General features: G+C 42.1%; 1 protein-coding gene across 1 annotated transcript in view; it reads left to right on the top strand.

Moving 5' to 3' along the window:
- itga1 (integrin, alpha 1) overlaps positions 1-18,724 on the top strand; it is a 44,578-nt gene extending 25,854 nt beyond the window's left edge. The window contains exons 5-30 of the mRNA XM_030065892.1: positions 398-512; positions 1,357-1,484; positions 2,343-2,491; positions 3,379-3,529; positions 4,306-4,480; positions 4,867-4,940; positions 6,523-6,670; positions 8,222-8,367; positions 8,926-9,069; positions 9,182-9,433; positions 9,555-9,685; positions 10,335-10,504; positions 10,605-10,750; positions 11,720-11,830; positions 12,922-12,998; positions 13,224-13,350; positions 13,462-13,539; positions 13,659-13,735; positions 13,885-13,974; positions 14,101-14,203; positions 14,395-14,511; positions 15,890-15,991; positions 16,066-16,170; positions 16,351-16,446; positions 16,580-16,693; positions 16,914-18,724. Of these exons, the coding sequence (XP_029921752.1) occupies positions 398-512; positions 1,357-1,484; positions 2,343-2,491; positions 3,379-3,529; positions 4,306-4,480; positions 4,867-4,940; positions 6,523-6,670; positions 8,222-8,367; positions 8,926-9,069; positions 9,182-9,433; positions 9,555-9,685; positions 10,335-10,504; positions 10,605-10,750; positions 11,720-11,830; positions 12,922-12,998; positions 13,224-13,350; positions 13,462-13,539; positions 13,659-13,735; positions 13,885-13,974; positions 14,101-14,203; positions 14,395-14,511; positions 15,890-15,991; positions 16,066-16,170; positions 16,351-16,446; positions 16,580-16,693; positions 16,914-16,970 (3,183 nt within the window). The 3' untranslated portion in view covers positions 16,971-18,724. The remainder of the gene's footprint in view (positions 1-397; positions 513-1,356; positions 1,485-2,342; positions 2,492-3,378; positions 3,530-4,305; positions 4,481-4,866; positions 4,941-6,522; positions 6,671-8,221; positions 8,368-8,925; positions 9,070-9,181; positions 9,434-9,554; positions 9,686-10,334; positions 10,505-10,604; positions 10,751-11,719; positions 11,831-12,921; positions 12,999-13,223; positions 13,351-13,461; positions 13,540-13,658; positions 13,736-13,884; positions 13,975-14,100; positions 14,204-14,394; positions 14,512-15,889; positions 15,992-16,065; positions 16,171-16,350; positions 16,447-16,579; positions 16,694-16,913) is intronic.
- Positions 18,725-23,400: the final 4,676 nt, after the last annotated feature.

Raw genomic sequence — 23,400 nt, forward strand, 5'->3', positions numbered from 1 at the left:
GGCTGAATATAGTGCAGGGAAATATAGGGAATGAGCCTTCAGCTAAAAGATTAATAGATGATATTTTATTTTCCAGTTATTGTTAGTAATTATAAAGCCTCAGTGCCTTGAACACACACTCCCTCTCTCTCTCTCTCTCTCTCTCTCTCTCTCTCTCTCTCTCTCTCTCTCTCTGAGGATAATATAGTCTGAACGGATTTATAGTGGTTTTTAATAGTTGCTCTGTAATCCTGGGTTTGAGTAGTTCTTTCCCCTTGGTTTCTGCCTTCAGTAGTCCCGAACCTCCTCTCACCCATGACCTCATCCTGGTGGAGATCTAACCAATCACTGGCTTTACACTCTTCTCTCTCAAGCAAGTCCTCTCACGTGTTTGTTTCTGTGTGTCCTGTCCCCACAGGCCTGCGGTCCTCAGTACGGCTACATGTGTGGACAACAGCAGTACATCTCGGGCGTCTGCGCCAATGTCAGCTCTTCCTTTGAGGTTGTCAACTCCATAGCGCCAGCTGTGCAAGGTACACGGCGTGACACATGCTGAGACAACACAGCAAATCCAAACAACAGGACAGGTCTGCGCAGGACATTACAACACGCCGCGCAAAACTGCCTTTCATGGATATGAGATTATAATCTACCCTTCACATTTATAACCCAAAACCCAAACTCATGGTTGCTCAGCAGATTAGAGCATTCCTCCCCTACTGTATATTCGTGTGTGACCCCATCCTGCTGCGGCCCGGCCCAGCCCAGCCCTTCTGCCTTGCTGTATGCCCATGTTAGGAGACAGTTTACTGGGCCTGTACTCTGTTTCCCTTCAAGGAATCTTCCTCGGAGCAACCAGAGTGTAAACAGTCTACAGTCTCTTTCTATTTCTCTCTGTCTTTTTGTCTATTTTTTTCTCTCTCCCTCTCTCTCTCTCTTTCCATTTTATAGCATATTTTATAGCATTATGCAATAAAAACCTGTGCACTGCATTCTTCACATAAATAAACGTCGTCCACAAGTAAATGGTAACACTCTATAAAAACCAGCATTAATAAACGGTAAATTTATCGTCAGTTAATAGTTATTTTCTGTTAGCAAACAATGAAATGATGATTGAATATGTTCACTAATTATTAGTCACGTCTGTCTCTGTGTTTTAAATTGTTATTATTCTGATTCTTATTTTATGTGTATATGTATGACATTACTGTTAATCAGTAAACATTATTATCATTTCATTGTTTTTTTAACAGTAAAATAACTATCGAAATAACTATCAAGCTACCATTTATTAATTATAGTTATTATAATGTGTTGCCAAGTACATTTCAGAAAAGAGAGATTACTAATTTATTATTATCGTTTTTTTTCCAGAGTGTGCTAAGGAGCTGGACATTGTGATAGTTCTGGATGGGTCCAACAGTATCTACCCCTGGTCCAGTATCGTTGAGTTTCTAATCCGCTTCCTCAAAAACATCGAGATTGGACCTAAACTCAGTCAGGTCAGCTGGATGGATACAGAGGATTTTTATGATACTGTTAATCCCTGGGGGGAGTAGTTTTTTTTTTTTTTTTTTTTTTTTTTTTTTTTGCATGCTTGGACAACCACAGAAGTGCGCTCGTGGGAACTTGTGAGGATGCAGCGTCTTAGACTGCAGGGCAGACAATCAAACATGAACCGGTGGATGAACTGATGCATATGTTATTTGCTGCCAGCTTGAAAAGTTTGCAATACCACTCACTTTATATAGATATTATTAAATTTTATTGGATGACTGCAGTGTCTTCCACTGAGGAAACTTTTCCACAGATCACATGAGACCGAGACTAAGAATAACTGAAAGATGTCCAGTGTAAATTAATCAGTACAGCTCATTACAATTATTTTGTCTATTAAGTAATTTTAGCCCTTTTTTTTGGCTTTACTTAGTTGTACGTTGCGTGGATTTCTGTCCACTTGTCTTGGATCGCTCTGTGAATGGGTGGTTAGTTTTTTATTATGGGTACATTGATCTGGCCTGTAGCTTGTGGAGTTTTCCAGAGGGAAGCACTGGAAAGTCTTCTCTTACCGTGGAGCCCGGTGGTTGCAAGTCACATCTTCCATGGCTGCTGAAGTCCTCTGCCTGCTGTATAAAGAACATTGTGTCATATCAACACCACCGGGCCCGACCACATCCTCACCAGACTGTCTGGGAGGGGAAGAACAGAAAAGAGAGGAAGGGAGAGGAGAGGAGGAAAAAGAGGCACAGCAAATAGGAGTGTGCATTGAGTTTTACAGGAAAATGATGGATGTTTAATGTTATTGTGTGCCTGCACATGTGTTTATATGTATGTGTGTGTTTGTGTGTGTGGCAATCCAGGTGGGCATTGTGTCCTATGGTGAGACTGTGACTCATCGCGTCAACCTGAGCCAGTTTGACAACACGCCTGCGCTGCTGAAAATGGTCGAAGACCTTCCTCAGCAGACGGGCTTCAAGACCATGACCGCCTTGGGAATTGACACTGCCAGGTACTCCAGCTTAGCTCTCCTGGCTCCCTCAAACTCAAACTCAATTGTACATTATCGGCATGCCAAATATTTAAAAAGACATCACGTATGGGACAAGAAATCAGCACATATTCATATCCAGAACCACAGGATCACTCTCTCTGGTTACTGGATTTATTTGAATTAAGCTTAACTGTTACTTAGGTGTAATTTAATTACCTTATTATATTTTTTCCTATCTAATGGTACCAATTAGGTTTTCCCAAAAGTGCAACCCTCTGTATAAGACAACCAAAAAAAGAAGGATTTCATTTGATGCTTGTGTGTCACTTCAGACCAAGTCTACCTGCCTTTTTATATTTGCCCCTACATTTTTATTTTGTACCAACACTGGGCTCATTGGTGTGGACTTAGTAAGCAAAGCCACATCACAGCGTCATGTGCTATAACTGACATTAGAGAGTAAGCTTTACCTTTTGACCTGGGACGCTGTTATACAGATGACTTAACCCTATAAAGCCATTCGTATCATATATGATACACGTTTTCAATTCCGATTTTCGTTTTCAGTTTAATCAATACTTGACCAAAATACTGTTGTATACCTTTAGACACTTCCCCTGTTCACCCTGGACCATACCATTGGCACTTCAAGTACATATCATATATCATACACCAGAAAGGTCGTGTAATAACATATTTTTTGATTTTTTTATATATATATATATTTTGTTATAGGACTAAATAAAGGGTTCAATTTTTAAAAAATTGGAATTTTCTGCCAATTCTTTCATAGTTCAGGTTTTATAGGGTTAAGAAAACAAAACAGGTAATATTCATTTAGCAGTTTAGCAGTTGCTCCTCAGGTCTTTTTTTAACCTAAAGTTTTGAAATATTTAACCAATCAGGAAAGAAGCCTTCACGGAAGAGCGCGGGGCACGACCCGGGGTGAAGAAGGTCATGGTGATTGTTACGGACGGAGAATCCCATGACTACTATGCCCTAAACGAGGTCATCGAGAAGTGTGAAAATGATAGCATCGAGAGGTTTGGCATTGCTGTGAGTACACGCTGCCCTCATCTCGTTCTCAGAGATTGTCTTTTAAATTCTGATGCGATTCAGGATTCCTCTCCAGTTTCTTGTTTCTCACGTCTGTCCGCCATGAATTCATAGAGGCGTAAATCCCGAACAGGTTAGCTGGGATATGTCGATTAGACAAAGTAGCATGGCATGTAAACACATTACTCCGTTTACTGATAATTGTGTCTGTATGATATGAGTCCATGTAATATAGAATGCTATTCACACCCATTCACAGATACATTTGTGATCAAGATGTGAAAATGCGTAGTAACAGTTTATCCAAGATAAGACCCTAGCTGTGATATGAGTTGGTATGTGCATGTGAACACATAAAGTCCTGAGATAAAGGAGAGGAATCCCATGCTCTGCCAAAAAATATTCACAGAGGAGTTTCTTTCTTTTTTTTTTTGGTAGCACGGAGCATAATTATGAAAATACCATGAAATGGATTTGCCTCAGACATTAACATCTCTGACGCTTAATCTTATCAGTGATTTATTTTTGACTATACACACTTGCTAACCAGTAGGCTATGTTAACGATAAATCTAAGAACTGAATATATGACTAATAATTCAGTTAAATAAATAATCATGACATGTGACCTGGCTTACACTGGAGCAGTAAAGCAGAGTCCAGTCCAGCCTGAGCCAGTGTTTTATTTAGCCGGTGACATTTTGCTTAAACTCTTTCTGCGGTCACTTTTTTCATCTCCAACATAGTTGTAGCCAGTTAATTGTTTTTTTTTTTCAGGTTTTGGGAGACTACAATCGTCAGAACAAAAGCGCAGAAGATGTGCAGAAGTTCATTAAGGAGATTGAGTCCATCTCCAGCAACCCATTAGGAGATCACTTCTTCAATGTGTCTGATGAAGTGGCACTGCTGACCATTGTAGATGCCCTAGGAAGCCGGATTTTTGCCCTGGAAGGTAAGCAAGCGCCTGTAGACATGCACGGTTACGCCCACCGATGGCAGTCATCATCCTGCATCCCACGTTGCATCTACCCTGCAGATATATCACAAAGTTCTTGATGGAACCAGTGGGGCAAACGTGACATTACGCAACACTAATCTTGCTATCTTCACTTTGTTGCACCATTTTACGGCCAAAAATAGAAACCGAGTCCTCCCAAGAATTCTTCTCTAAAGTTAACCAACAATGAATAACTAATGTGGCAGAGGCTCAGTGTGGAAACATCACTGTGTACACAAACACTGTTGACTGTCTGTTGCACGGCGATGAGATGTAAACCTAGGTCACCACAGTGTATTAAGACTATTCATCACACTTTCTGTGGACTTGTCCTTCCCCAGCTACATCCGGCAATCACACGTCATCCTTTGAGATGGAGATGTCTCAGGCTGGATTCAGTGCACATACGTCTAAAGTAAGTCTAAATCCAAGAAAGTGTATCAAATGAAGACACAAATACATTATTTGTATTGTACTGTACGAGTCATGGACTTGACACTGAATGATTATGATTTGGCTTTGATGGGATGGAGCACAGTGGCGGATACAGAACATGGCTAATGGGTGGGCCTAAAAAATTCTGGATGGGCCTGTTATTTCATTTTGTTTATTTTTTTAGATAGACATGTATAAAATGATATGATGAAAGAAAAAAAAAACCTCTCGGACCCACCGGAACTGCCTTTTGACAGCGTGTAACGCGATGTAGTACGTCAGTCATGCAAGAAAGTTTTTTTTTTCTTCCTTTTTTGTTTTTGCTGTCTAGCCTATATACCTGTTTGCGTATTTGTAAACGAGCATAAAATAAACGTTGGAAAAAGGACATTAAAACATTTATTGATTTAGTTAGTTATTTTTTGGTCTTGAATCTGATAGGGTGGGCAAGCTGTCAATCTGGGTGGGCCTACGCCCATCCAGGCCCACCCGTAGATCCACCTCAGATGGAGCATGTTGAATCTTTCAAACACAGGTCAGTTTATACCTGTGGACAAACAGTTTAAAAGGGACTGTTTAGTTTGTGTGTGTGTGTGTGTGTGTGTGGGTGGGTGGGTGTGTAAGTGAATGGATGCCCAACAAATGAATCAGTCCAGACCCAAATCAACAGTGTTATCTCCAGTCCATCATCCTCCCTTCGGTGATACGCCCTGGTCAGGAGTATATTTCCAGACACAGGCTCTCTCTGTCCTCTCTGCACACACTGCTTAAGACTGATGACGATAAGATGTGTGTGAGAGTGTCTGCGTGAGACAGAGAGAGAGAGAGAGACAAGACATCTACAGAGTGAGACAGAGAGGGGGAGGGTTAATCACACGGCTGTACAGTAAAAACAACATGCTTTTGTTCCCCCTTCACACACTTGTTGAATTCATTCATTAGGCATTTCCTATGTCTCTTAAAGAACAAACACACTCGCCTCTCCCCCCAATTTGCCTCTCGTCCCGCCCCTGACTGTTTATCAGTGATGACTACCGCTGACCAACACGCCCGTATACACAGTCTGAGTGACGTGCCTGTGTGGCTCATACAAGTTAAACAAACCAGACGGAACGAAACCGAGTCGTCCCGCTGTGCCATCGCCATCTCACGCCCAAATCAAACACCCAGTAATAGGAAGGAGTTGCTTGACTTTGTTCATTGTGGCTGATGGCCCATGCGACTTCCTGTGTGACCCTTCCCTTCCTGTTAGATAGCTGTTTCCTGCACAAAAAGTTTTTTTTTTTTAATTTTTATTTACAATCACAAAGCAGACTTTGGGTGATATTTTTATATTTTTATTCCAGGCAGCAGTAGTTTACTTCCTGTTTTCCATCCAGGTTTTTGACCGGTGTCAGGTTCCCATATTCCTGTATCGCAAATTGTAATCAGGTGATTCCGCAGAATTGTGATGAAACAAGCTTTGTTCTCAGTTCACTGACAAAGCTGTTTGTTTCTGATATGTGCCACTTGTTCATGATATGTGCCACTTCCTGATATCTGATATCTGTTGTCTCTTGCAGGAAGGTGTTATACTAGGGGCGGTGGGGGCGTATGACTGGAACGGGACGGTGGTAATGCATACTGCCGGAGGAACACTAGTTCCTGGGAAGAACCAATTCTTTGACCCGGAGAGTGAGGCGGGCTACGAAAGACTCGCTGGGTACACCGGTGAGTTGACTCATCCTGCTAATCCTGCACACACACGTCTGCGACTCAGTGTTTACACTGTGTATGCTTTATGTGTGTGTGTGTTGCAAACAGAGAGAGAGAGAGAGATAAAGAGAGTGAGAGATATATCTGCTGTCTGACTTAGACTAAACGCATCTTTTATTCCTCCACGTGGAAATAATGCTACGTTTATTCTGCAGCTGTAAAATTTTGCCAAACGTCTTGCTCTCTCTCTCTCTCTCTCTCTCTCTCTCTCTCTCTCTCTCTCTCTCTCTGTCTCTCCCTCTCTCTCTCTGTCAGATAAGGAATATACACTGCCTATTCTCTCCCTCCTGTTGCCTTTTATGGCTCGTAGAGCAGACACAGCATCTTAATACCATGTTATTTAATCAACATGTCATTAGAAAGAGCCCGGGTGGGTCCAGGCCTGCACACTGTAAACTCAGCTATTGGCGCACCATCACATCTGATGCTTAGACTTTAGACTCTGCATAGCCTTTGTCTGTGTGTGTGTGTGTGTGTGTGTGTGTGTGTGTGTGTGTGTGTGTGTGTGTGTGGGCATGTAAAAATATCCCACTTAACAGAAGACTCTGTAGAGTCCACACACTGTATAGCTCCCAAAGACGTAGTTTATTTAGTGATGTTTGGATCTGTCACGCTGTTTATCGGCAAACTGACAATTCAAAATGCGTGCTGTTACACACACACATGACCTCCTTAGTGAGTGACAGAGGACGTCTTTAAGGCTCTTGAAGACAGTGTGGTCATACCCTTAAATATTTTTGCTTACATATCAGTTAATCTTTATCTGTTTTAAATATCTATTTTAGATTTTGTTTGTTTTTCAAAGTGCTGGTTATTTCAGTCTGTGGTCTGCATATCAGCACACTATCTGTCGAATACTGCCACTTTGAGCCTAACTTACTGTCACTCACAGAGGAAGTGAGGTGTGTATTAATGGCTCAGTTTTCAGCTGAAGAACATGACCGCTCCAAATGGCGCCGGGTGTTAAAGGACTGTACCCGTGATTTCCCATGTTTAGCGCAATATCTACAAAATGTACATAGTTGACATTTGTGCTAACCCTTTCCAGTCTCCAGACTGTGACTGTGATCTGATTTTTCCTACATTTTATCCAGCCATTGGTTTCCATTCAGTCCACTACAATATGAAAATGAATTTTCGCAGACTTCAAACTCACACCAGTATTCCATCACCGTAATAAAGCCGCCCAAATTGGATTTCCTAAAAGCAGCTGCACTGTCGTGTTTTGATGACTTAGAAAATAGATGGAGTGAAACGGTGTGTCTTCTGGAAAATAGTTCCTAGGAAACAATTGCTTCACACAGCTAATTATGTGTGTTTCAACCAAGAATACAATTTTGAAAATCGAGGGATTTCGACTATAAGTTAGTAGTAGTAGTAATTAGTACCCTCGATTTGCAAAATCATTTGTTTGGTGTAAAATCTGTGTAAACTGCAGTAAATGGGCCAAACATTCAAAATCACTGACCATGTAACGTGTGCTTGTAATGTGTGCGTCCTCTCCAGGCTATGATGTTCAGTCAGCGTCCACCCGTAACGGAGTGTTGTACATCACGGGTGCACCGCGCTATAACCACACTGGCCGGGTCGTCGTCTACCGTCTGACTGAAGACAACAACATCACGGTGTCACAGATACTGAAAGGAGAACAGGTGAGCCGCCAGCATTTCAGCATCCTCACCGAGACACACAGGATCAAGGGGTGTCTTTGGCCAATTAAATATTTTACTGAATAGGAAACACAGGGCGCAGAGGCAGATATGCCAAAATTGTATTGTATTTCAACCAGTTTTTCAGTTACCATGCACTCAAATAGCTACAGACTTACAGTAAAGAGCAAATCTTGCATTCACGGTTTCTATTTTTTTAGGCTTTCAGGCTTTCAAAAAACTTCTGAAAGTGTATGAAAGTTTGTTTTAAACAGAACTCATCCACATCTGGCCCGAAAAGAGACCAGAGTGTAAGTAATAGATAGACAGGCAGACGGATACAGTAGATAGATGGATAGATAGCAGCATCCTCTGGAAAATGGGAAACGAGTTGAAAGTATAAAAATCACAGAGATTAAGATGTAAAAGCGCATAGGATTTGGATTCAACAGCTCCATTATTAATAGGTGTCGTATGGGGTTTGACATTTAGAAAGGTGTCTGTTTTATATCACCTAACTGACAGCTGATTTCTATCTGACCCCCTGTGTGCCCCGTGTAGATCGGCTCCTACTTTGGCAGCGTCCTGCAGACAGTCGATGTGGACGGGGACTCCTACACCGATCTCCTCTTGGTCGGCTCCCCGATGTACATGGGCACCGAAAGGGACGAACAGGGACAAGTCTATGTGTACAAACTCAACAAGGTAGGGCGGCCATGTTTGACTTGGCACGAGCTCTGTGAAACATGCACCACCGAGAAAATCACGTTTCTGTTTAAGTTTCCATGATGCAAGCTTTCCTCTCCTCCTTTACCAGGATGACCAGTTCGAGCACCAGTTCACTCTAAAGCCTATCAACCAGTCCTGCTGCACCATCCATACCGCCAGCTGCAGCCATAAGAATGAGCCGTGTGGCGCCCGCTTTGGCACAGCCATCGCGGCGGTGTCAGACCTGAACCTGGACGGATTCAACGACGTGGCGATCGGTGCGCCGTTTGAGAATGACCACCGGGGCGCCGTCTACATCTACCACGGAGACAAGAGGTCACTCAAAGAGAAGTTCGTACAGGTGACGATAGATCGACTGCCTGACAGATGAAAAAGACAAGACAGACAGGAGATAAAATGACAGGAGATCCACTGTTTGTTTAAATGTGTGTGGCCTGATGAGTTCTGTGGTCTGTCTTCAGCGTATACCAGCAGGCGGAGACGGTGAGAAGGTGAAATTCTTCGGCCAGTCAATTCACGGAGTCATGGATTTAAACGGAGATGGAATCACTGACGTCACCATTGGTGGGCTGGGAGGGGCGTCCTTGTTCTGGTGAGGAACCCTCCATTTTCCCCACACACAGCCTCAGCCAGACACACTCGCTCTTTACAAGTACACATTCAGTTCAATTTGTTGCAAGCAGTTGTGCTTGTACATAAGAAATCATCTCGGAAAGCTGTTATCTTGGCTTGTCTTTGCCCGGTTTACACAGCTGCGCATCTCCCTGTGGGCTTGTAGGCTGGAAGCCCACAGCCTCCTAATGATCTCTGTGTTAAAGCCCCTGGCTGCAGCCTCTGCTGTTGGAGACCGGCCTGCATCACAGCCCTTATCCGCCCACACAGTTTCAAGAGATCAGCCCACACCAACCTCTCATGCAGGCCTTCTCCCACAGTTGCTACTGGCCCAGGCTCAACTGGACTGTGTGAAAAACTCCATCTCCCAAGTGGCGTAGTTCTTAAATAGGAATTGGCAGCCGGCAGCTGTTCTTCCTGGACTGTGGGTTGTGGTTTGGAAGAACTTTATGCTTGGATAGAGAGAGCTGTGGCCAAATTTGATAATCAACATGCATCCTTTCCTTTCCTTGTTTTTTTATTTTTATTTTTTTTTTTTAAGAAATTAGATCCACATGCACGAATGAACACTGAAGCAAACATTCACACTTACAGGCACTGGAATGTCTGTGTTTGTTTCATCGAACCAGGTCCAGAGATGTTGCCGAGCTTCGTGCCACCATGACGTTTGACCCCGTTAAAATCAACCTCCAGCAGACCAACTGTGAGCCAGGCGGGCGTAAAACAGTGTGCGTCGAGACTCAGGTGTGTTTCACCTACAGCATCAAATCTGACAAGCAGGATTCACACTCTGTCACAGGTAAGTTCAATGCTTTATGGCATCCTTTTTCTGCTACCCCACTTTTTGCATCCTTATTTTTGACGTGCTTGTGTGTCGTCGTATCTGTTGTGTCCTGCAGAAATCCGCTATGACCTGACCCTGGATGCTCTGCGCGCCAAAGCCAGGGCGTCATTTCTCCTCCCAGATGATAAAAATGACCGTAGGATTTCCAAGAGAGCCGTCATCACGGATAAACTCTGCGTGAAAGAGACTTTTGCATTGTCGGCAAGTACCTTTCTCCTTATGGCACAGAAGTAGGGTGCATTAGCTTCCTGTTCCACAAGTTAGCCGAAATTGGATTTGGATAATATAATCAACCTGTAACCCAGAACTTCAGTGCTGTATCCACACTGAAACACTATAAGAGAGGGGTGGCTTGACGCGGAGCACTCACACCATATACATATCAAATGGAGGCCTTAAAATTGATTTCCGCTGCGCTCATTAAAAGTTATGTTCTGGTCATGTAAGAGACGTATTGTGTGGTGTTTGAGGGCCGGAGGAGGCAGAGCCAAAGTTGTGAGGAGAACTGTGCAGGGAAAAGACCTCCGTTTTAACAGGAAACAGAGCCGGCCTGATCAAAGCATGCAGAGTACAACCCTGTGCTGGTCCGAGCAATAAATTATCTCCAGGCATTTAGTGAGTTGGAGGGAGGGGGGAGAGAGAAAGAGAGAGAGAGTGTCTACAAGAGAATTTGAGAACGTGAATAAGGGAAACGAGGCAGTGTTCAAGCATTCATGTGTGTGTGTGTGTGTGTGTGTGTGTGTGTGTGTGTGTGTGTTTCACTTGGGGCACTCTGGGGAATTCCAGAGCTGCAGAGATATCACCTAGTGGTCCAAGAAGCAGATAAAATTCTGTCCATCACAGTTAAAAACCTATAAACATCGCAATTATCCCACTGAATGTGAGCCTCTGTGGTCCCCAACCACAAAGGCCCCTCATTTCACTTATAAACACATTTTCAACCAGAGAGGAAGAGCCAATCATCAAAATCAGCTCCTGTATTATACGGCTTTAGTGAAAACCTGCTCCATTCTGGCACACCAGCAAATGGAGACCCTGCCAGACATATTCCAGGGTAGAAACATATGCGCTGTACAGCAAATCATCACACTTGCAATGATTTATATTGATATCAAATTGGGTTTTTGTCCTTGTTATACTCATCCTCTTTTCCTTGCCCCTCCTTGACAGGCCAGGCCGGACTTCCGAGACCCCCTCATGGTCTCTCTGGAGTTTGGTCTCGCTGAAGAAGACAAGGGCCCCGTCCTGGATGGAAACCTGCCCACCTCTATCAACACGACCGTAAGACCCCTCATCGCCCATAAGGGTCCCAGCCAGCACCAAGGGCTGGATTTAGAATTGCAGACAGGAAGGATTTGAACCTCGACTTGAACGCCCTCCAACCGTTTTACCGTGCTCACAATCCAAGTGTGACAAGTGGGCTTTTCTAGTCTCAGACGGGGTTCGCTTATCATGGGAGTCAGTGCACGGCTCCAAATGACCCGCGCTACAGCGCATTAGCATCTGCAGCAGCTGACTGCCATCCTTCAGTGTTTCATCAGCGTTACATTAGTGCTCCAGCCTCGGAGTTAGCACAGTCTTCCCACACTCCCACACACATAGTTGCTCTAACAAGCGGGTTTCCAGATAATTATTGCAATGAGTTACGTTTCCAGAGAAAGAGGGAAACATATGCCTAGTCCAGCATTGCTTTTGACAGAGTTTACATGCAAAATCAGCTTCAGCACTTACACAGGTCATACAATAAATAACTCAGTGTGTGAAAAAAACAGACAAGTAACACCCCCAGGTCAAGCCCCTAACCACAACCTCTGGTCTGAACACAGTCCATATGCGATGTGTATTGTGTGCTGTGACACATGCAGGCTCTTCGTCAGTGTGAGAATTTGTCCTAAGTCCAGTGCGCACTCGCTGCACGTAAAATGTCCATGGGGCTCTGGAAGGACCTCTCCTGCTATTGTTATTGTTAGTGGAAGGAAGAGAAGGGACACACACTCACAGAAAGGGGAAGTCATCGAACGGAAGCTGCAGTTTTTCTTCTGACATTGTGGTGCAACGATATCATGGTCTCTCATCCACTGCTGTGCGAGGAGTCGGTGTTGATCTTGACTGCGTTCCAGCTGGTCAGCATTGAGAATGGGAACAAATAAGACTGTGGCTCTCAAACACCCTGGGGCCACATAAGGTCATTCGAATGCACCCTTTGAGTCAACAAAACAAAAATACCCAGCACATCTTGTTTTGATTCTTATTTCTGCTCATTTCTGTGATGTCGTACAGATTCTCTTATTGTATTATCAGTGTTGTTACTTAATAAATATATTATAAAGCTGGATTACTTTATGTCCTAAATAATGTTTGTTTTTTTCTAGATCCCCTTGGTGGACTGTGGCATTGATGAAAAATGCATTGCTGACCTCTCTCTTGAAGCAGAGCCCAGTGTAAAAGTGTAACTATCATAAAGCTTTTCTGTTTTTATATGACATTAGATTCATACACTTAGACATACCACACACCTATCAGGTAAACTGTGACACTATTGTAGCGCAACAGCTAAACCTCACTAACAGTAGACTTTTACAGTGCATACTGCACCCTTGTGGGGAAATATATGACTCGCAATCAAGTAAATTGCAATGACATTTTTTTTTTTGTTATTTATATTCTCCCCTAGAATGTTGATCAGAGCAAAAAATGAGAAAATTGAGCTGCACATCACCATCAGAAACAGAAAAGACAATGCGTACAACACCAAGGTTTCTGTAAGCTTCACACAAAACATCAACTTCGCCAAAGTAGAGGTGAGATTTCCGCCAACTTGTGTTTAACATCATCTCTAATGTATTTATCACTTTAGGATCTAGATATTTAAGCAATGTGTGTAATGATGCATGTCTTATTTGTCTTGACAGCCGGAGAAAGAATACAATCTCAATCACACCAAAGTAGAGTGTGCAGTTGGATATCCCTTCCTGGCCAGCAATGCAATGGTATTATAGTCAACTCATGCGTTACATTTCTACCTCCTCATGATCTAAATGACTTATTCCTGTATGATGTATGATTTTTTACTGCAATCTAGTGACATCTTGGTGTCTTAATTTCAAAGGACAAATTCAAACTGAAATTTGATGTGAATCCTAATCATATTGAGGAGGTGATTCAGATCAATGTGACAGCTTCAAGGTAAGACAGTACCAACTTACAATATAAACCTACAGTTGTCTGTTGGGATTTTGATATTTCACGGTGCACAAATGATTCCACCACTAATAATATACATTATGCACTTAAATTATACAGATTTGTTTCATGTCTTTCATTTTCATTCACAGTGATAGTGAGGAGCTGGCTTCTACCCTGCACGACAATGTAGTGCAAATCTCCATCCCTGTGAAGTACGAGGCTGGAGTCATATTCTCAGTGTGAGTGACTGTGAAAATATGACTGAACCAACAATTTTGTCACAGTTACCATATCTGAGCTGCTCATCTACCAAATCACATCCTTAGAGTGACTTCACTGTGGTCGCTGATCTTTTGATCTTCTAGGAGGCCTAAGGATGAACACATTATAGTGAAAGAGGGCGAACAATACCCCGCTGTCTTCAATCACACCAGTGTTATTGGAGAGGAGATCAACATCACCTACACGGTAAGATATGCTGACAGAAATCATATCTCACAGTTTTCTATCATAAATGTAATCGCTTGTGTAGCAGATATAGCGCTGCTGTATTTAGTAGAATAGAGAACAATTCAAATGTTTCAGCGATAATGAGTTCATGCCCTCCCATCCACCTGACTCCTCCTCCATCTCTTTGCCCCCCCCCTTGTGTTCTCCAGGTGGACAAGGCAGGAGATATATTGGTGCCTCCACTGAAGCTCAGGGTGACCTATCCTCATCGGTCTCCTATGGAAAACACATTATTGTATCTGACACATGTCACCTCCAGCCCCCACGTATGTACACACTATATATAATATAATATAATAATATATATAATTATATTTTTCTGGCCATGTTTACACTTGTCTTTTCAATGCAACTTTTGTCATCTTACCGATTATGCCAGGACAGATGAAGGGCTCTATTTTAACAGTGCACAGTCTGAAGAGCATGGCACAAGTGCATAGGAAGTGTGTCGAAGTCCACTTTTGCTATTTTAATGGCAGAAAAAAAGGGTTGTTGCACCAGGTACATGGTTCAGAAGGGTTGTGCTTAGTCTCTTAATTCATCATGGATATGTTTTGGATGTAACATGCAAGGCAGGATTCCATCAAAGCTCCCTGAGGTGAAGCAGGCGTCCCTGTGTGCATAACAGAGTGTATACATGTTGTGCACCCGCCTATGTGGACCATCTTGATAATGTGCACTTAAAATAACAGTGAAAACTGTGCCACAGACTGCAGACCTGGTTTTTGTTGGTCATTTGCACGATTGCTTTCAAGTGCCCGAGATAGCAATGCACCAATACTGCGCCTGACCATGCCTCATTTTAACACCGACACTCCCATGGGCGCACAGATGGGCTCATTTGCTATTTACACAGTGTGGATGCTGAATGGGTAAAGGACAGCTGCACTGGTTGGAAACTAGTAAAGACATTTGCACTGCACTTGGTGCCACTTTGCACCGGGTGTAAGATAGAGCCCTTGGGGTGTTTTGACATATAATCCCTTTTAAAGGAACTGAACTCAGTCCTTGTCAACAGGACCTGAAAGTTAGAGAGCTGAGGTCTCTTTCTGTTCACACCAGCAGTCAACATAACACAGAATTCAGGTCTCTTTCTGGTACACTTGAGCTCTGATGAGCTCTCAGTCCACTTACTGTTCACAGTACAGGTCCTTTAGAACTCTGATCCTGTATAATGTATTTATATATATATATTTTTAATATATTTTATAGATATTTCAATAAGTGTAGCCATTCCGTCCTCTGACCCAACAATTCCTGATGTGCATGAATACAGTGAGTATTGAGGACCATAAAGCTAAAAATAAAACACGAAATGTACTGGGGCTGTTTTGCATTCACAGTCCAAGATTGAAAAGGACCACAACACAAACACTAAATGAACCAAACTCAGGTGAGTTGGCCTGGCTCGCACTGAGTTCAGATCTCAGTGAGGTGTGGACAGCATGTGGGCACAATCCAGACAGTTTATCAATACACAGAGTGGAATATATCTGATCACTGTCCAATCAGGCAGGTCACGTTGAAGCGTCAAGTCTAGACACATACATGCGGACACAGCTGATCTGGCGCATCAGATCACAAAAGTCATATTGAAAAGACAAGTGTAACAACTGCTTCTGTTTTTTTTTTTTTCTTTCACAGGTCAAATGTGATGTACAAGCTCTGATCAACCCCGACAAAATCAGCCCACAGCATGTGTTAAAACCCACTCCCAAGAAGGAATCGCTCAGCGTCTACCTGCTGGTGAGTGTGGTGTGCACTTCCATCTCTTGGATGCCGACCTGTGTGTGATCTTACCTTACTGTGTGTTTTCACAGGGCTGCGAGAACCACCCTTGCGCGTCCTTTGCCTGCTCCATACCTGAGGCGACGACGAGTCAGGTCAACGTTACGTTCAGAGTGTGGAAACCTACGTTCATTAAGGTGGGGAAGTGACACCTATCTCTACTACTATTTACATTTATCCGTTTTGATATACGGATAAATGTAAATGAGATAAACAACTGATAAAGGGAAAGATTGGGTGGTATAAAGTTTGATGGCTGGCTGACTGCCGGATTGTCAGATAGGCAAGCAAATATTTGAATCTGATTTCTTTCACAGGGCGAGTTTTCCAGTCTGTACATGTTGGTCAACGGCACACTGGAGACAGTGAACACTGATCTGTTCGTGCTGAGCAAAAGTAACAATAACTTAATGGTGAGTCACAAGGCTTTGGTTTTTCTGCATCTCATAATTATGTATTTAACTCTGAATACCGTATGAAAGCTTGTAATGTGTGTGAGAGAGGCCGTGCAGAACATCGATATGCATGTGTGTGTGTGCTAACCAGGTGAAGATCCAGGTGTCTAAGGAGTCCTTAGGCGGGATCCCTTGGTGGATCATCCTCATCAGCATCCTGATAGGACTGCTCATCTTAGCGCTCGTCATCTTTGCTCTTTGGAAGGTACTTATTTCTGCGTTCGTCTGCACAGTGTTTATGAATTCCCAAATACTTTCTGACCATCTGTTTTTGTTGGCCGTCCTGTGCCGATGGAGCCAGCAGAATATCAAATACGCTCTCTAATCGACTCTCTAATATAGGCTTTGGCCATTCACGTCGGTACAGAGTAACTATTACAGTGCGTGGTTGTGTAACAGCGTTCTCTGCTTGTGTCTGCATCCAGATGGGCTTCTTCAAGAGAAAATCCATGGAGGACAGAAAGGAGGACATGATGGACTGAGGTGTCCAGACTGCCAGCACCAACTCTGTGACCGTCTAGAGCCGTCAAACAGACAAAGCCGCAGGCAGATGTATAAATAGACAGTCGGACAGACAGGGGAAACGCCGTAAGACCCACAACCACCTCAGTGCTATGACACCGACATGACAACTAGAGCAAACTATATTATAATCACTATTCACTGTTTCCTACGCAGGCCTGGGTCAAACAGTACTTGCGAATAAATCCTAACACCTGCCTTAATCTGCTTTGAGTACAAGAATGCAGCTACTCGGTGCATTTTGGCAGACAGGGTCCCGTCCAGAAAGTGCTACTGAATAGGCTTTAAAGATACTGCCCTTTCCTAAACTTTCTGGCGCTCACTGTACGTAGCAAATTCCAGCCATCTGTTTTCCAAGCAAAACAGATGCCATGGGATATTGGCAAATTTTGTTTGACCCGGATCAGCTCCTCTGGCATAGACACCATCAACAACAGTTTGGACAGTTAGGGAAGAGGAACCGGAGAAGGCGAAGGTGAAGAAGAGGAAGAAGAAGCATTTACCTGCCGCCTCATCACAGGCTCAACAACTTCAGCCGACATCTGCTTGCGAAGCTGTTTCTCAGTTTCCACAAACCCTACACAAATCTATAGCAAATCTATAGTTCTACTGCAACGTAAGAGGAAAAAAAAAATTACTCAGGTTTTAAAGAGGATCCAAAGTCACCAAAGCCACCTCACATATTACTTTCTTTGTCCTTACAGCAGCAATGTCCAAAGGTCTATTTGCCTCAGTAAAACATACAATATGTGAATTATATGGGGGCTACAGTAGTCTGTCTGATAGTTGAGAATCCTGTGTTAAAGGTTATTTGCTCGAATATTTTTTTATGGAAACACTGTACATTTTTAGCATTTTTATAGCTTTTTTGTTTGTTTGTTTGTTTGTTTGACATTTTTATACGTTTTAGCCTACCTTCAGAATAACACAACACATCTTTTAATTCATAATTGGCTGTAGACACTTAAGTTGTGCTAAACAACGGTGCAGCATGTATGCTTTTAGTTCTTATACTTCTTTTACATGGTTGGTTAATTCACTCAAAACCGAGGAATCCTGTCCCTACTCTTATGTCAAATGTGCCTGTAGTTATCTCCTTCATTACTGGAGGATAAAGAGCGCTGACAGACTGCACCTTTGTAATCCAAACCTTTGATTGTACTGTAAATGTAAGTAAATGCTCACAATGTAAAACTTTAAAATGTACATAATTGTGTTTGCTATAATTCATATAATTTAAGACAAAGGTAAGGTTTACCATGTTATCTACAATGTTTTTTTTTTTTTTTTTTTTTGGTCATCCTAGGAGAGAGAACATAATTTTGCTCAGGTGATACAAGAGTCATGAACTATATGAATGAAATATTAACATTTGACATATAAGAAAATGATCAGGCCTGTCTCAGTACTTCAAAACTGATGCAAATATGTAAATATTGTTATATTTTAATGAGAAATTGAAAATATGATTATTCTGTACTGAAACTTTACACAAAGATTAGGGTCTGTATGTACTACTTTCATCCACTTTTGTTCTTTGAGGTTACATAATTGTAAAATTATTTCATTTGAGTGAATCTTATGTTCAAGCCTGGTGCATGAATGCGAACAAAGACATGTTTGTGTTTTGAAATGCCAAAGCTTTAAATTAATGACATGTAATGTCATTAATGACTGTTACCTACTGAGGGTGATTTATTCTTTGCAAAAAAGAGGGCAAAACTCTTCCAGTATGTATATGTACAGTATATATGCATACATAGATAGATATATAATTCACCAGCAGTTTTCTTCGTATCTCTCTAGATTCCCGGTTTGTTGTGTAGATGAGCTACAACCTGTACTTCTTTTACACAGTAGCATAATATAGGTTCAAAATCACAAGCCATATGCGGTACACAGTACCTTATAAAGTTGTACATTTACATTTTCAGCCTTGTTTGTGTTTCTATAGTTTGCACACAGCTACACACAGTATGTTAAAACCTGCAAGATTATATTGTATAATGGGGATGCTGGGTGTCTGCCCCTTTTTGGATTTATTCCCCTCATCTGATAGAGCTGGGAAAAGGAGGTAGGAGGATGAGGCCGCTTTTGAATATTTAATTTCATCCTTCGTCTCATACGCCCTCACTCTCCACTGTTGAAATTAAGCACATGCAATGAATTGTATGTATGGAATGTGTATTTTTTAGTTATTTTAAGGGTGTATGGCTACATCAGGCAGATGCACCAGGGTGGAGTCACAAGTCTCTCTTTGTTCACTTGCACCGACCGAGCTGGTCACGGCTCATTCTCTCAGATTTTACCCTTTGTTGTTGTCTGGAGTAGAATCCAGAGGAGAATGAAGTGCAAAGTGAGAGTTGTGAGATTCAGCCTAACCCTCTACACTGCTGTGAAGTCTTCATTGTAATGCACTGGTTTGTCAGACTGTAAGCGTCCTCATCAGCACAGAAATGAACTGAATCTTATGTAGAAAAATAAAATCTCTTTATGAAGATGTGTTTGTCATCTCTCACCAATCACTTCAGTTTTGTTCACACACTGTACATCATAAATATTATTTGATAAAAAGTATTTTTTTTTAATATTGCACAATGAGAATATATCACCAGCTATTTATTATTGTTTCTCTCAGCTGTTAACCTAGAAGGGCTGAAGGGCTTTTTTTTTTTAATTGCAATTAATTTTCCAAATATTGCAGTTGCAATATGATTCACAATTTTAGTAGGAATCATAATCTTCGCATTTTCACTGAAAAAGCGATTAAAATGATGCTGGTGTTTTTTTTTTTGTTTTTTTTTTTTTTGCCAGGGTTTGTACCGAACAAACATGTTTCCTTACAACTGGAAAATGCAGTAGGACATAATACTTTATTTGCAACAATGTTTTGACACACATTTGTCCTTTTTCTAAAAAACTGCAGCTTCTATGATTTAGATATTGCTCTTGGAATTTTTTCTCTGCAGTTCTGATAATATTTCAATTAATTGTTCAGCTCTATTACCTACCCATCTACAAAAGTCAAAAGCAAAATACATTAAACACAGGGAACAAGGCCACAAAGTACAGCATACAACTATACAACTATACAATTATACAACAACTATACAACTTGACCCGATATATATATATATATATATATATATATATATATATATATATATATATATATATATATATATCACTAAGCTGTATTGTGCCTCTCTGAATAGAATCCACAAGAAACAAGAAATGAATGATGTCAAAAAGGCAAGTCTGCCACCTTGAGGCATAACCAGCCATGAATGTCTGACCCAAACTACATATGTGGACAATTATTTAACAGATGACTCCTTCAGTCTGCTGAGCAGAGAGCAGTCTGTTTTGAATCTACATCTTTTCCTCAGGAATTCACCACAACAGTGCACTCCTTTCAAGATTTTAAAGTGTGTTTCCTTACCCTTGGGTAATATTGGGCCCAAAAAGCCTATTCTTTAACAATGTGTTCATGAAATCCTTGTTAAATGTTCTCTAACATGGTTGTGAGACAGCACCTACATTCTCAGTAAGAGCAACTGAATTTTTCTAGGAAAACATTGTATTTTAGACAACATCCATCAAACCATCTATCTTAGAAAAACAATGTGTTTATCAATCCATGGAGGCTTAAATACCACCTTCCTGTTCACAGTAATTACTCTGTTGTTCCATGGGGTGGAGCCATGAGGGAAGAAATTGCAGTTAAATATCATCTTCCAGAAAAGTAGGATTTGCATGTGGAAGGTTTATCATACTCACTCATGCTCATACTTGTGTTGGTGTTGTTTATGCTGCACATCAGTTAGCTTTGGCAAGTAAAGATGTATCAATAGTGTGAATTTATGAGAAGCAAACTCACCTGGTCCTGCTGTGAAGAAGGTCAAGGATACACAACAAGGGCCCAAAGCCTAAAGAGAAACCAGTCAGCTGTTCTCTCTGCTCTCGCTGCAGAAGCAGAAACACAACGTCTGGTTGCTGAGGGGGACTTGTACTCTACAGCATCGTCCTGCTCCTCCAACAATCCTTGACCCTGATTTTTTCCCTCATCCCTCCATCCCTCGACCCTCATTCCTTCATCCCTGGACCCTAACCCTCATCCCTCCATCTCTTCCTCCCTCTGGATTGTCAATCCATCCCTCCTACATCATCTCGCCTTTCAGTCTCATCCTCTGCACACACTGAGAGGAGCGCCCTTATTTCTCCATTTTCCAGCCATTGTTGAAAAAAGAAGAACTTGGACTGCCGTTAGCAAATTGCCCATGAGGCAAGGCAACCGTTAACAAAGTTGCGGATTCATATACGTCATCAGCAGAGCCTTTTGATTGGTTTGCTCGCTCCATGTGAGAGCGTCTTTCATCAGATGGACATAAGCCTTTCTGTGCCCTTCCCTGCAATGTTACTGCTTTCATTCACAACACAGCCTTATCTGCATTTCCCCTGAAATGCTGCTAGGCCTTGAGGTGGGAAACTGGGGCTACAGATTTCCCTGAATATCGATCCCTGCTCCCATTTACACATGACCCCATGCAGGAAACGTTCCTGAGTATTTCAGGGAAAGACTGCATTCATGAAAAGGGCTTGTAGATTTGTTGCTGCCCTCTACCTGCAGTAGGATGTCTTGACACACCTTACACAGTTTCCAAAGGAGAAGAACACCTGTGGAAAAGAGGGGAGATGGCCCTACTCAGGTCAGGGTCCTAAAAGTAGCAGCCCTATGTCTTCACTGTTCAACCCAAAACATCGAAAATAAGGTACAGCCATTATTAGTGGCGTGTAATAAAAAACATTTCACACATAGAAATGAACTCTACACAATGAAATTAAAAGTCCCAGACTTCAGTTTGTCATTGCTTGGTTATGTTTGTTAACCAAACTGTCTCGTGTTAACAATGTAACCTTTATCCTCTTTATTATGCAAAAGGAAATTGTCTTTCACCTTGGATTTCTCGGGATGTATGAGTATTTACAATGTTTGCAAAACCAGTTATTAATTAATTTGTATTTGGTCTTAAAACAGTAAAATGTACAGTATTAAATTTAAGGACAGGTTCAGTATTTCTCCACTCTGGCTGTAAAATGTTGATGTCTATAATTTAGAATCCTCCATAATCTCATTGTTTGTTTCCAGCCTCAGAAATGATTGTAAAGGTACTTTTTGAAAACAGGAAACTCGCAGCACAGTCAAATATGTTTTGAAGCTGTCCACCAATAAATAATTAAAGGACAACGTTCCAAATGGTGCTTTCTACCAGGTTCTACTTAGAACTTGCAATAACACATCCTTTGGTCAGAGCAATTGTGGACTGCAATGTGTCTATTCCTGCAGTTTTGTTTTTTCACTGTCAGTGACTGCAGCCGACTCCTTTAGCTCAGATATGACAGCACTGGTCTGGAGACGAGGAAATGGATTAACATTCAGAAGGCCTAAGTTCATCCCTGAGGTCAATGAGGCCTGGAAAATACACAATGAGGCTGTGCTAGCTGCTGTGCATGATGAACAATTATGTGTGTGTGTGCAGATTCCAAATATGACAGCCCTGGTCGCAATGCAACATTTGGGACTTGGTCTCTCCTGCAGCCCAATTCAACCTTGTTGGTAGCACAGAAGCCTGTCAAAGCACTAAGCACAAAAACATACAGTATGAATATGTCCTTTGTCACACAGTCAAATCTCTCAGAAAGAGATTGCTAAAATGCAACAACGGGAAGTTGTACGAGCGGATCGGGATGATAACAGACAACCTGTGGTGTTGTGTAGCTACCTGTGGGGGAAGTGTGGCCATGCAGAATGAGAAGGGGACTTCCACACTGCACCAAATGAGTCCTGCACCATGAGGCATGTTACAAAACAATGACAAGGTGTGAGAATCCTCTTTATACACATGAAGTGGAGAGCAGGCACCCCTGACTCCAGCCAAACTGCTGCCTTTGAGCATCTGCAAGAAGAGCTCCTGCAAAAACTGGGAGCAGAGAAAAGGCATCCATACAGGGCAATTTGAGAGTCTTCATTCTCTTTTCACAAGTTCCTGAAGGACAGCCTGCCTGCATGTAGCTGCACTGGATCACAACTGCATTGTGCCCACAGGGACAGCAAAGACAAAGGAGGCTAGAGAACAAAAACAAAATGAATGCAACCATCAACTTATGCATACTTCTCCAACCTCAACGTGCCATTCTAACAACTTTAATTTGTCTACAAATGACTGCCTGAGGTACTCGACCAAGGAATGGGTGAATTTTGTATGAGTTAAGGTTTCCTCATGTCTTTTTTGGAATCTTGTCTCTGATCTGATCTGTCAGCATTTCCATTTGCTCCCCTGTTTGTGGCTCATGGGAGTGACAGTAGTGTTAGAAGCTGTGTTTGACAAA

Source organism: Myripristis murdjan, chromosome 12 (genome assembly GCF_902150065.1).
Source record: "Myripristis murdjan chromosome 12, fMyrMur1.1, whole genome shotgun sequence".
NCBI lineage: Eukaryota > Metazoa > Chordata > Actinopteri > Holocentriformes > Holocentridae > Myripristis > Myripristis murdjan.